The sequence below is a fragment of the Onychostruthus taczanowskii genome, unplaced genomic scaffold, assembly GCF_017590055.1.
Source record: "Onychostruthus taczanowskii isolate IOZ18803 unplaced genomic scaffold, ASM1759005v1 scaffold1, whole genome shotgun sequence".
Taxonomy (NCBI): Eukaryota; Metazoa; Chordata; class Aves; order Passeriformes; family Passeridae; genus Onychostruthus; species Onychostruthus taczanowskii.
Genome location: NW_024496525.1, coordinates 9,816,399 through 9,828,845, shown reverse-complemented (window position 1 = coordinate 9,828,845; position 12,447 = coordinate 9,816,399). Strand labels below are relative to the sequence as shown.

At 33.2% G+C, this 12,447-nt stretch overlaps 1 protein-coding gene across 8 annotated transcripts in view; it reads left to right on the top strand.

Moving 5' to 3' along the window:
* RYR3 (ryanodine receptor 3) overlaps window positions 1-12,447 on the top strand; it is a 194,068-nt gene that overhangs the window by 70,211 nt on the left and 111,410 nt on the right. For all 8 annotated transcript variants that reach the window (XM_041409838.1, XM_041409979.1, XM_041410068.1 and 5 more), the window contains 8 exons: window positions 1,583-1,704; window positions 2,932-3,100; window positions 4,063-4,201; window positions 5,679-5,774; window positions 6,569-6,687; window positions 9,146-9,279; window positions 9,896-10,137; window positions 11,229-11,421. In XM_041409838.1, coding sequence (XP_041265772.1) covers window positions 1,583-1,704; window positions 2,932-3,100; window positions 4,063-4,201; window positions 5,679-5,774; window positions 6,569-6,687; window positions 9,146-9,279; window positions 9,896-10,137; window positions 11,229-11,421 — 1,214 coding nt within the window. The remainder of the gene's footprint in view (window positions 1-1,582; window positions 1,705-2,931; window positions 3,101-4,062; window positions 4,202-5,678; window positions 5,775-6,568; window positions 6,688-9,145; window positions 9,280-9,895; window positions 10,138-11,228; window positions 11,422-12,447) is intronic.

Here is a 12,447-nt window from a genome sequence, read left to right as displayed (position 1 = left end):
ATTTAGTTGCGGTTTGGGTTGTTGGTCCTCTGGTTGGTTTTGGTGGGTTTTTTTTTGTTTTGTTTTGGTTGATTGGGTTTTGGTCAGAGAAATAGGAAAGATTAGGTCCTTCCAAAAGACTTTTCCCTCATCCACAGTGCATGCTTAGGGAGAAGAGTGCATATCTGCTCTACAATAATAAAGATGCAATTATTTTTCAAGGCATGACAGCTTTAATACCCTATCTGTCAAATGTTTTCATTCCTGTAGCTCCAAAATCTGGAGTAACATACAATGGCCTGAGGACACATTCTTTAATTGTCGAATGTTTTTCTTACTAGTTTTGTGATGGAAAGAGTAGAATTTCACTTTCCAGTTTTGAGACCTCGGGACCTTCTCCATGGAAACAGTAATATTTAAGCTAGAGAAGTCACCCACAGGGTGATTCTATATAAAGAAGTATCTGAAAAAAGAGGAAAGATGGCCAAATTTTAAACTAGTTTCCTTTAAGAAAATATTATTAATGCAATGATTCAAAAATATCTTCCCAGTCTTCTCCATCCATATTTCAGTGGATTCTGCTGTCTAGATAAACTCAGCATGTTTGAAGGAACAGAGAACAAGTGTAGTGCAGATTCTGCCAAGCATAGAAGAATATCACTTTCCAGTGCTTTGTCACACTTTCCAGTGCTTTATCACACCTATATGCTAGTATGTACAAAAGCTGTTGATAAATAACTTTCCCATTTGTGGCAGCAACCACCTGTATAACATTACTTGCGTCTTTGTTAACTATTCATGCCCTGAGAATTACTCTGCTATCTGAGAAGGTGGGTTGCAAATTTTTATTAACTCAAAGCTAAAAAGATACAATTTTTTGATGGAGAATTCAGTAGATTGCCTCTTGAACAAAGAAGCAGGATAACTCACATTTACTTCAACTGAAATTGATGTAGGATTTTAATGACTCAAAATGACCAAGACTTTTTTTTGTGACACCTAAAAGTGATGCTAGCTTTCTGTGACTTTGTGTGCTTTTTCAAAGTGAAAGATTGAAAGATTAAAATCCCATAAATGGATCTCTGTTATTGCTTGAAGTTCATATGATGTTCATATCTGGTTCAGATAAGAATACAACATATTGTGTAGAAATAGTTAAATGAATCAGAAGTTTCTCATAAACACTATTGCTCCTTTAGCAGCATTGTAATATTTGTTTGTCACTCCAGCTAGATTTTTCTTGTCAGTAGTCTTAAATCATAAATCCTTTCATAAATGATGTTTAAGAAAGTGAAGTTCCTCTTTCCCTGAGAGCTAGAATATAGAAAAAAATGACATTTTTTGTTACAACTTGAAAATGTTTTTAAGAGTATCTTTTTAAATAAATTGTGGAAGAATAAAAATACATCACATTGTCTGCTCTGAATAACGCATATGAGACTGAAAAACCTGTAGTTATTTAATGGGTGTCTAGATAAAGTGATTAACAAATCTGTATATATACAAATCACTTTTTTCAGTGCAGTATTGAAATAAATAAAAAAAAATTAAAATCAAAAATTGTTTTTAAGTAATTCTTGTGATAATTACTGGCTCCCAATAGGTCATATTACACCAAGAAGGTCATATGGATGATGGTCTTACATTACAAAGATGCCAGCGTGAGGAATCCCAGGCTGCTCGAATCATTCGCAATACTACAAGCTTATTCAGCCACTTCATAAGGTAGTTTTTACCCTGTTTTCAAAGTATCCCGAAATGATAAGAATTTCTCTAAAAGAATCCTAATGTTCTGCTTTCAAGTGTTTGAATTTAGAATGTATTAGAAATATATTTTTACTGACTCAAATTTTAAATTTTGATTAATAGTGCCGTTAAGTAGATAGAACAGTTATGTGAAATTACTTACATGAAATCCAATACCTTGAAGCCAGAAGCAAGCTGCATCATAATCCAGTTGAAGAAAACCTGCTAACTGATGTTAGTCTAACTCTGTTAGTGAGTATTCAATGATACCTAGACCTTTGTGTAATTAAATCTATAAGAATGTATTTTGTACTGAAGAAATTTTTTTGTAATGCTTGTAAAACTTGTAAAGTTTTAATTATGATGAAGTGTTCACTCTTGTAATACTTGCTGCAATATTTTATGAAAAACTTTTTCAAGTTTTTAATTATTTGCTCACCATATGAGCCTGTTTTAAAAATATTATTACTTCAGTATCTGAAGAACCTGCACCACTCCCTGGTATTTCTTGAGCTGAGGATATAAAACAGAGCCACCTTTGCCAGCAGTCAGTGCCTGCTAGATGATGCTATGTATAGTAGCCAGGCTATGAAAAACTGGATTTTCGCACAAGGTTGAGAAAATACTTGAACAGAAAAAGATATTATTTTCTGACAATAGAGATTCCTTGAAATGCTTTATATTTTTAAATCCCACTCTTCTTTATTTACTATATGGAATAGATGCAGAAGATCAAATTCATAGCTAGGATTACCTGCTACTTTTGTGCTCTTTTTCCAGAAGGCCATGGATATATAACTTCAGTAACTGCTCTGTTATTGTACATCACACCTATAACTTTAATGGGATTTAAAGTATCTAAACAAAATCAATTACTGTAGTAAAATAACTTTAATCGCCTTTTCTTCTTTTTGCTGAATTACATTGCTTCTTATAATTTTTTTCCTTTTTTTAAAAAAAATCTATTCTCTCTGTTTATATCAGCACAGAAAGGGAAATATGATTACACTTCTGGAAGCTCTGAGTGCTGGACACCCAAATAACAGCTGTTTGAATGATGTTCAGTTCGGATCATCTCTTGCTTATATTCACGTTAGACATGTAACAGTACTTGATTTAGGAACCAAAAGAGAATAGGCTGCCACATAATACTGTAAATTACAGTGGGGAAATGATTAATGCTGCCAGTCTTGTTGTTTTCCATAGTGGGAACAACAGAGCACTGTCACCTAGCGCCCTGCCTGTTGAGGAGATGGCTCAGACTCTGCAAGACCTGATCACTTACTTCCAGCTTCCCGAAGAAGACCTGCAACACGAAGACAAGCAAAACAAACTTCGCTCACTCAAAAACAGACAAAATCTATTCAAAGAAGAGGTACAGAGAAAGAGATTTTTGCATTATTTTAAGTGTATTGCCTCACAAACTTTGAGAGAAATTTAGATGTATGCATATTATCATCTAGATATGATCTATAATGTAATGTTCCTAGCTGAAATATATATATAAGTAAGTATATTAAACTTGTCACAAGCCACACACTCTCTCATAAAATTTGGTCTTCATACTTCCAAACATCTTTAAAAGGATCTCATTTTAGAAAAATTTCTTTTTCTCTGTGTGAACTTGTACAACCTGGATACTCCAAATGAATAATAAAACCTGGGTCAATAATGGACATTATTTCTGATGTCTTTTCTGTCCTGTGTATCTGATTATCACTTTTTTATCTCTAGAAACTCTAAGAATGTCAGTTTTAGAGAAAGTTATGTAGAATTTTTCATCTCTGAAAATGGAATAACTGCATTTTTGCAGAATTATTAAAGGTATTTTATGATGTGTTTAGACACATTTGAATTGCTTCCAGGTTTTCAATACTATTTGAGAATGCAATCAAAGTGAAATTACAAATCTCTTGTAGTATTTAAAAGTCTTTGGTTTACAGATGTTTTATGGGATAGCAAAATTTCCACCTTTTTTAATCAATGAAAGTTCCTTTTTATCTAAATTTAAAGCCTTTTTTCCTTATGCAAGGAGGATTTTACATAGAAAAGAATGTGCTTAAAAAGTGAAAAAGCCTTTATTTTCATATTTTTATTCCTTATTTTTCATAATACATAGTTGTATAAGGAACCGTATGGAATCATTCCCCAAAATTAATTCTTTTTATACAGAAAAATACATAGTCAAATCCTTTAAGCACAATTGGTTTGTTGCTTGGGATTTCTTGATTTAAGGTAATGCAGCCTTCCAATTTATACAGGAAAAAGTCTTTAAAGAAACAATGACCAATGCTTTTTCATGTGCAGTTCACTTTCCCCTCTGTCGCACGTGTTTAGGGAATGCTGGCACTCGTTCTAAATTGCATTGATCGCTTAAACGACTACAACAGCGCAGCTCATTTTGCAGGAATTGCAAGAGAAGAACATGGTGGTACATCATGGAAAGAAATTTTGAATCTCCTTTATAAATTGCTAGGTAAGTTCTTCAAAAACCTTCTAAAGTAAAGAAAACCCCAGAATGCCCCAGAAGCATGGAATCCTACTTGCTGCCTCAGTACCAAAGAATGCTTTGAGTATTATTCACTTTATTCTGTACATTACAGAATTTCTTACATATAGTTACTGCTAAATAGAGTTTCTTGAGCAATGATGCATCAGAAAATTTGATCTCAGCCAGGAAAAAGCCCTGTGAAGCATGTCGAAATCTTTTTTTAAAAATTTAAATGTACCTGTGATATGCAAACAGATGTGAATTATAATTTTTAAAATTAAAAAAAAACGGGAAAACAGTTTTTTCAATATCCATGCCAGATTTTCTAGAGCACTGCTATTCAAGAGCAAACTGCTTCTGAGCTGTAGAGTGACCAAAATTACGGAGCAGAATAAGTATTTATATGTGTATTTAAATTTCTTATTTGATACCTAGTTTGTTATTCCTCATTTAGGAGAATTTTGTCTTCTGATGGCGATTAAATACATTCTATTTTTGTCACAAAGGAAGGTAGTCCTGATCCATAGTGAAAAAGAAAGTTGAGAGTCAGGGCAAGAATAAAAGAAACCAGGAGAAGTGTTTTGAAGCATGAGGTTATTCACATAAAACAGACATGCAGGTACTTCTGATGACATCTCATTGCCTTAGAAACAAAAAAGTTACCACTGGCTGCTTTTTACTACAGTCTTATGAGTTTAAAGAAAAATAAGATGAAAAGAAACTCTCTCTAGTACTATGTGGACTTTTTTTAGATTTTATCTTGATTTTCATCTGCCAATACATTTTGAAGACTGTGGTTGTGATGTAATATTTTTTGTGCTTCATAATGAAAATCATTGACAATTGAATACAAAAGATGTATTTTTTGTTACTCTTTTTTCCCCCTATGATCTATGACTTCTAGAAGGAACAAAATGAACTATTTCTTGAAAGACTTGAATGTTGGTGAACTTTCAAAGTGGTCTGCACTACTGAAAGACTAAAAAAGCTGTGCATTCTACAACATTGTAATCAGAAAGGAGAACTAAACACCAACATGCCTAACCTGCTCTTGACCTCAAACTCCTGCATACGATCTTCCCACACTTGCTAGGAAGAAAAAGAAAATGTTTCAGCCCCATGATCATGACCACGCTTGCCATCAAGCAAGAGTGCTGGCTAACTTCTATTTATATTTAGCAAAAAAATAAAATATAAACAAAGAAATTTTTTTGCTGAGATTCTTGTTTATTCAGGAGACCCCCTTCAATTTCAAAAACTATGTGCTCCTTAGAAATTATGTCAGTTGCTGTTTTTCGAGTGGTGGAAATTCCAATTCTTTATTATGGTAATATACATGGACTTGTCTGTTCATTGTTTTATTGAGCTGCTCTAAAAAACGTGTTAAAATACATATAATAATCTTTATTGATTTAAAATGGAAATCTCCTGCTTTAAAATGATATCTTGCATTTTTTTCCAGCTGCTCTCATTCGTGGCAACAGAAACAACTGTGCTCAATTTTCTTGTAACCTTGATTGGCTAATCAGTAAATTGGACAGATTAGAATCTTCCTCAGGTGAGACTCACTTTTACAATGTAAATTAACTATCACTCAATACCTGTTTTACATTATTTACATAGCAGTTTTCCTTGTAGCCAACAGATATTAGAAAACAAATAAACTCTTGGGGTTTGTTTGTGTTTGTTTGTTTGTTTGGTTGTTTGGGGCTTTTTTTGTGAGATTTTTTGGTTTACTTTTTTTCTTATTTTTGGGGTGGGGTTTTTTGTTGGTTGTTTTGTTTTTTGTTTGTTTGGGTTTTTTAATTGTCTAAAGTAATATATTTTAAGAAACACTCCTATGGAATTGTTTTGCTTCAATACATTTGTTATGTGCAATACTACACCCAGTCAATGTTGAACGTGACCCTGATGAATTGAGGGATTGGGTCAAACAATATCAAGAGTGGTGTACCATGAAATTACATGTATTTGTGGCATGCATATAAACCCCATATAGATGTAGCTTCTAGTTGTTTTTTTTTTTACAGTGGAGTATTCAACAAAATATTAATATAATATACAGTGTTCCTTTTACCTCTTCCATTGAAAAGAAAGAGCTAAACTTGCAAATTTCTCAAGTGGTTTTAAAGTTGTGGCTATAGCCAAAAGAAAAGAGAAATTAACATTTTTATTATGCATTTGTTCCTAATATACCATGTTCATATCATTACTCCTTAGAAGTTGTTTCGTTGTCTTTTTAGGCCAGAGAAGCCATACCATCTTGTAAGATTCTCGTTTACTGAGCTTTTAGGTTGTGTTCAGTGGTACAGGTGGTTTAATGACAGCATTGTTTCTGTGGCCTTCATGTAGGTATTTTGGAAGTGTTGCACTGCATCTTGATTGAAAGCCCAGAAGCTTTAAACCTAATATCTGAAGAACACATCAAATCCATTATTTCACTGTTGGATAAGCATGGGCGCAATTACAAGGTATGTTTGGAAACACTAAGGATTAACTAATGTTAATCATACAATAATTTCTGGGGGAAAAAAGATGAGAAATGTCTACATGGAAATATTTGATTCTAATACCTTTGAAGGAATAAAATAACCTTAAAGTACACTAGCAATTTTTTTTTTGTTGAGATTAAAAGAATGTTTAATATAGAAATGCTTTTCAGAAATTTTCAAATACTAAAAATTTGTATGACAAGTAAACAGTTAAGAAATATTGGTAACCAGTCAGAACATTGGATTTGATGAGAAAATGAAGTATTCTGGTAGCTGCAAGAAAGTGGGCAGAGTAGCTTGCTTTGTGATTCAGGGCTCTGGAGAAGTAGTGGACTACCATTGCATCCACAGATATAGAGAACTATATCCTGCAAAGTCATTCCTAACTTGAATAATAATAATAGAAGCAGAAAAGAAAAAAAAATAAATTGGGAAATCAGAAAAATAATCCAAATATCTGAAAACACAGGTGTTCTGAAGAAAGAAAAAACCCCTGAGTTTCCAGAAGATATACTGGATGAAATTAATTTAGACACCAATATGCAATTTATTATGATAGAAGAAGGTGAACAGAGTTTCTGGCTGCAACCAGGATGACATCACAACACAGACGAAGATATAGGTTTTTGTGTGATTTTCTGATGTGAGTTTCCTTCCTCAATTAAAATTTTATTTGAAATACTGATAAGCTCGAGGAAGAACAGAGGAAGTTTTTGTGAGCTGAAATTATCTTCTCTTGCAAATCACTAATACAGAGAACCTAACCAGCTACAGATACAGGAAAGGAGAAAAGAATTTTTAAACCGGGTTAGGGAGTATGAACTGATATAAGTAGGCATAAGAAAAAAAGCTGAAATTACAGCAGGAAGTTTAGCTTACTATTTTTATCTCTTAACAAGATTACTGTGTTATACCAGTCACCTAGAAAGAAGTTTTTGTCTGAAACATCTCAATGTAGATCTTATAGTGAGAACTTAGAGCAGAAACAGAAAATGTACACAGGAGAAGAATTATACTGGGTAATGGATTTGTTAATTTCCATTTGTAGTGTCTTTGGCTATACCTCAGCAAGTACTGAAGAGTGGGTGGGGAAAAAAAAATTCATCTCTTATTCCACAAATGGTATATCTTGTTCTCCTGCTAGATTAGAGATTCTAATCTTCTGTAGGGATTTAGGAAAATAATAAGCAAAATAGTCCTGGAAATTATTGAGTTGAAGGCCTATTTAAATTAAAAGCCTTCTGTCAGAAATAGATTCAGTAAAATCACAGCAGTTATTTAAACATTTTATATGTAAAGTCTGAGTTGCTGGCAATCATTAATGTTACTAAGATGCTTTACAGCTGAGTACTGCTCAGCTTATGTGGTTCTTTAAATTATTACCTCTATCCTTATGCTAGATCGTTTCTGACCAATTGCAGAGGTGATAGAAAGGAAAATGCTGGGATATAGAAAAGAGCTTAAGCAAATATATTAGCTTAAGCAGTGTAAGCTGTTAATGGTGGGTTTGTGTTCAATTCACTAGTCAGACAACAGTCAGACAACATTTAGGAGTAGCTAAAATGAGTTTCATATCCTTCGTGGAGTTGTACAGTAGTAATAACACAGTCAATGGTGTGAAGATGCGTCCTTTGTCCTGGAGGTGGCATGTAGCAATCTAGACCACTTGGGCTCATTGCTCAAAAATTGTTTGTCAGCGGTCAAGCACACATTGAAACTTCTCTGTTTGTTTCTGAAAGTGTGCATCTTTATTTCTCAGCATTAAGCAACATTATGTTACTGTGTTTTCTTTTCCAAAACCACCTGCTCCTGTACTCTGTAAGAATGTTATCAATCTCTTTCAATTTTCAGACTCAAGAAAAAAAAAAAAGAAATATGAAGTTGTAAAACATCTTTCTGAAATTGTTTTGCTTTATATTGAGCTTTTAAAACATCTTTCATTTTATAAATAAATTAATTATTTCTCAAATTGAAAACATTGTTTCTATAAAGGACTCAAAAGCAGTCAGTCTCATTGCTATTGAGAATTATTCACTAATTTTGCACAGGAATTTTTTTAGGCTGCAGAAAAATTATCAAGGAATTTAATTTTATATTCAAATTTTTATTGAGATTTAATTAAAAAGTCTTAAAGAATTGGCATATGGCTGTTTTAACTGTTTTATCTGATCAAAATGAGAATAAAGAATCTTAAAGGAAGGTTTCTGATGCATTCTCAACCCCTGTGCTCTGATTTTATATTCCACAAATATTTGATATCCTCTATCAACAGTACAGAACACACTTGGTCCAAATATGTGAGAAGTATATAGAAAGCAATCATGTATATTATATCCCTTCCTTTAGGCCTATTCTGAATGTAAATTAAGCTGACAACTGAATAAAGGTTTATGCTCCTAGCTGCCTTTGTCTTACTACTTCTGATTTTTCTTTTAAGGTTCTCGATGTACTTTGCTCTCTCTGTGTCTGTAATGGAGTTGCAGTCCGTGCCAATCAAAATTTGATCTGTGACAATTTACTGCCCAGAAGAGACTTACTTTTGCAAACACGTTTGATTAATGATGTGACAAGGTATAGTGATATGCTATATTAGAAAAAGTTATTGCTGTTATATTAGAAAAAATTGAAATTCCATGTCTTCAGTAATTGAATAAAAAACTGTAACCTAAGAAACATCCCAAAACTTTCAATATTGAGAAACATGCCTTAGGAGGTGATAATGTGTTATGTACTAATTTCTGAAAAAACACATTTTTACTGACAATATGGCATTTGTATGGAAACTGAGATCAAATAGAAATTGCTAATTCATAATCAGAGCTGCTCTAAAATGGAAGCTTGAAAGTTGCGTGTTTCTGAATCAAAACATACTCTGAAATACTTGTGTGTTTTAAGAGGGACTTGATTTCCTGGCAACCTCACTCCAGGTTTTGATTTTAATAAATGATCTTGTCATTTCTCTTTTGACTGTAAGTTTTCCTAAGCATGGAACCTCTACCTTAGAAGATGGTTCTACAGCAGCTTTATTAATTTATGCAAAGTGGTTCACTTAAAAAAATATTATAAACAAAGTGTGGGTACCTATACTTATGTCATACTTGTAAAGAGAATTTGACAATCATACAGCAATATAATTCCTATGTCACACTTTATGTTTTCACTAACTGGTTTGCATTTTCTTTCTTAGCATAAGACCAAACATATTTTTGGGTGTTGCTGAGGGCTCTGCACAATACAAGAAGTGGTACTTTGAGTTAATAATTGATCAGGTTGATCCATTCTTGACGGCTGAACCCACCCACTTGCGGGTTGGATGGGCCTCCACTTCAGGCTATGCTCCCTATCCTGGAGGTGGAGAAGGATGGGGTGGCAATGGTGTTGGTGATGACCTCTACTCTTTTGGGTTTGATGGCCTTCATCTGTGGTCTGGTAAGTACTTTGTGAGCTCCCACTTACTCTTACAGTTAACATTTACCTACGTTTACCTTCCATTTTCTTGTATATATAACATGATATTTCATAGTGAGCTACATTCAGAACTCCAGGTTATCAAGAAATTATTTAGAAGTTCAGATCAGACTTCTTGTCTGAGATGTTAGCCAATATTGAATTATACCAATTAGGCTTTTTAGCAGATTGCCTCTGTTTTCGTGATTTCAACCACAGAATGGCATTTTCCAGATCTAGATCAATACTGACTTAATTCTATCTGTCCAAAATAAACGGATGTATTAGTCTCAGATAAATTAATTCTATACAAATTGACATTTGCATTATTATTTTACTTTGAATCTACAGTTGAAGGAAAATGACAGTTATTTTTAAACCTGTTGACAGATCTATTTATCAAATTGAATTAAAATATTGAAAAATAGTTTCATAAAAGTTTTGCCAATAAAAAATAATAATTTTTATGCTACTTCCAACTTCCTTATTTTAGTCCTTGTGTGTAGAGCGTTTAGTTATGAAGTATCACATTACTTTTTCATCCAGATTTCTCTTGCATGCTCAATAAATGATGGTTATTTTTTAGCTTGCTCAATTTGTGGCTTATGTTTTAATGTGCAATCTTCAAGGCATGTAGACAAAATCCTTATCTTCCCCATATTTCTCAGTGCCTCTAAATGCCATATACATCTAGGTATTCTTTAATTACTCTGAAAATAATAGAGAGGGGTCATGCAAATGGAAGGTGTTTTAATGAGAATGTATATGAATACACTGAAGTAAAGTTTATGACATTAATTCTAGTAATTAATAATCTGAGAGTGTTTCCTTTATCAATTATATTAACATTGTTCTAGCATTGGGTTTTGTATACAAAATATGTGTGTGCAGACACAAATAATTCAATATTTTGTTCCAATACTACTGAACAATTATCCAGTGTCAGAAATTATCTTTCTTTGGAGAAGACTAGGAAGCGTCCACAACATACTCCATTAGAAATGGCTGAATAAATAATTTTTTAAAAATGAAATCTGCTTAAATATTCTGATTCCTAAATACTTTTATCCTAGGTCGGGTACCCAGAGCTGTAGCATCTGTCAATCAGCATTTATTAGCATCTGATGATGTGGTTAGCTGCTGCTTGGATTTAGGTGTACCCAGCATTTCATTCCGCATTAATGGACAGCCTGTACAGGGAATGTTTGAGAACTTCAGTATAGAAGGGTTTTTCTTCCCTGTCGTAAGCTTGTCAGCAGGAGTAAAGTAAGTACAACTTGATTTTAGTTGTTTTCGTTGCTGTCTTATGACACAAAATATTGTCCAAATTCTAGTATGATTTATTCTGTTTTGCTGCTTGAGTTCTGCCCAAATAGCAGCTGGAAGGAAAGCAGGGAAGTAATGATTTGTTCAGTGATGATTTCGCTTAAAACTGTCACGTGAGCCTGTAAACTACTTGATCAGGTCACAATGTCTGGACAGCATTATTTTATGGGTATTTGGTGGTCTAGGGGAAATTAATTTTGTTTCATTCCTATTATCAGTGAAAAAAGCATGTTAGAAATGCAGCACCATATTTTGCACTAATTAAGGTTCTCACTGTCTTTCTCAGCAGGGAGTAAAAAAACCTAAATCATTATAAAAATGGATACTGTGTTCACAGTAGGAAACAGAATTGATGAGAAACAGTTTTGGAATCTCTTTACTAATATTCCCCATTTCTTACCCCTTCTATAGCTAAAATACTGAGATTCAAACTTACTGTATACAATTTATATGGTTGTCTATGTTCAATGAATTCAGAAAATCTCCTGAAGAATCAAACAGAATAAATGAGGGCTGGGAAAGGTTTAGTAAATAAATTTCATTTATTCCCCTGGAGTGACTCTACTATGTAGCTGCTTTAATACAAAGCTTTTGAAAACATTCATTGCCTTTTACTGTAAGAAATCTGCCAAAATCAGTGTAATTATTTTCTTTTTTTTTCATTCTTATTTGATGTTGCTTTTATATTTTGTGAGAGCATTTTTCTTTGTAGTTTACAGTAACTTTATAGCTGATGTTAACAGCAGATGTCATCACCTGTGTCTATTACTACTGGAGAAAATACTTTTACATGGGGAATCCTGAGTTCATGTGTTAAGGAGGGTATTCTGGAGTCTTTAATCTTTTTTAAAATGTCAACAAAATATGCTGATCTGTTCCAATATTCCTATAGGCTTCTGGTCACTCCATCACAAAAAATGTAAGGGCTAATTCCTAGAGACAACACGACTGATTTTTTTTTTTAAT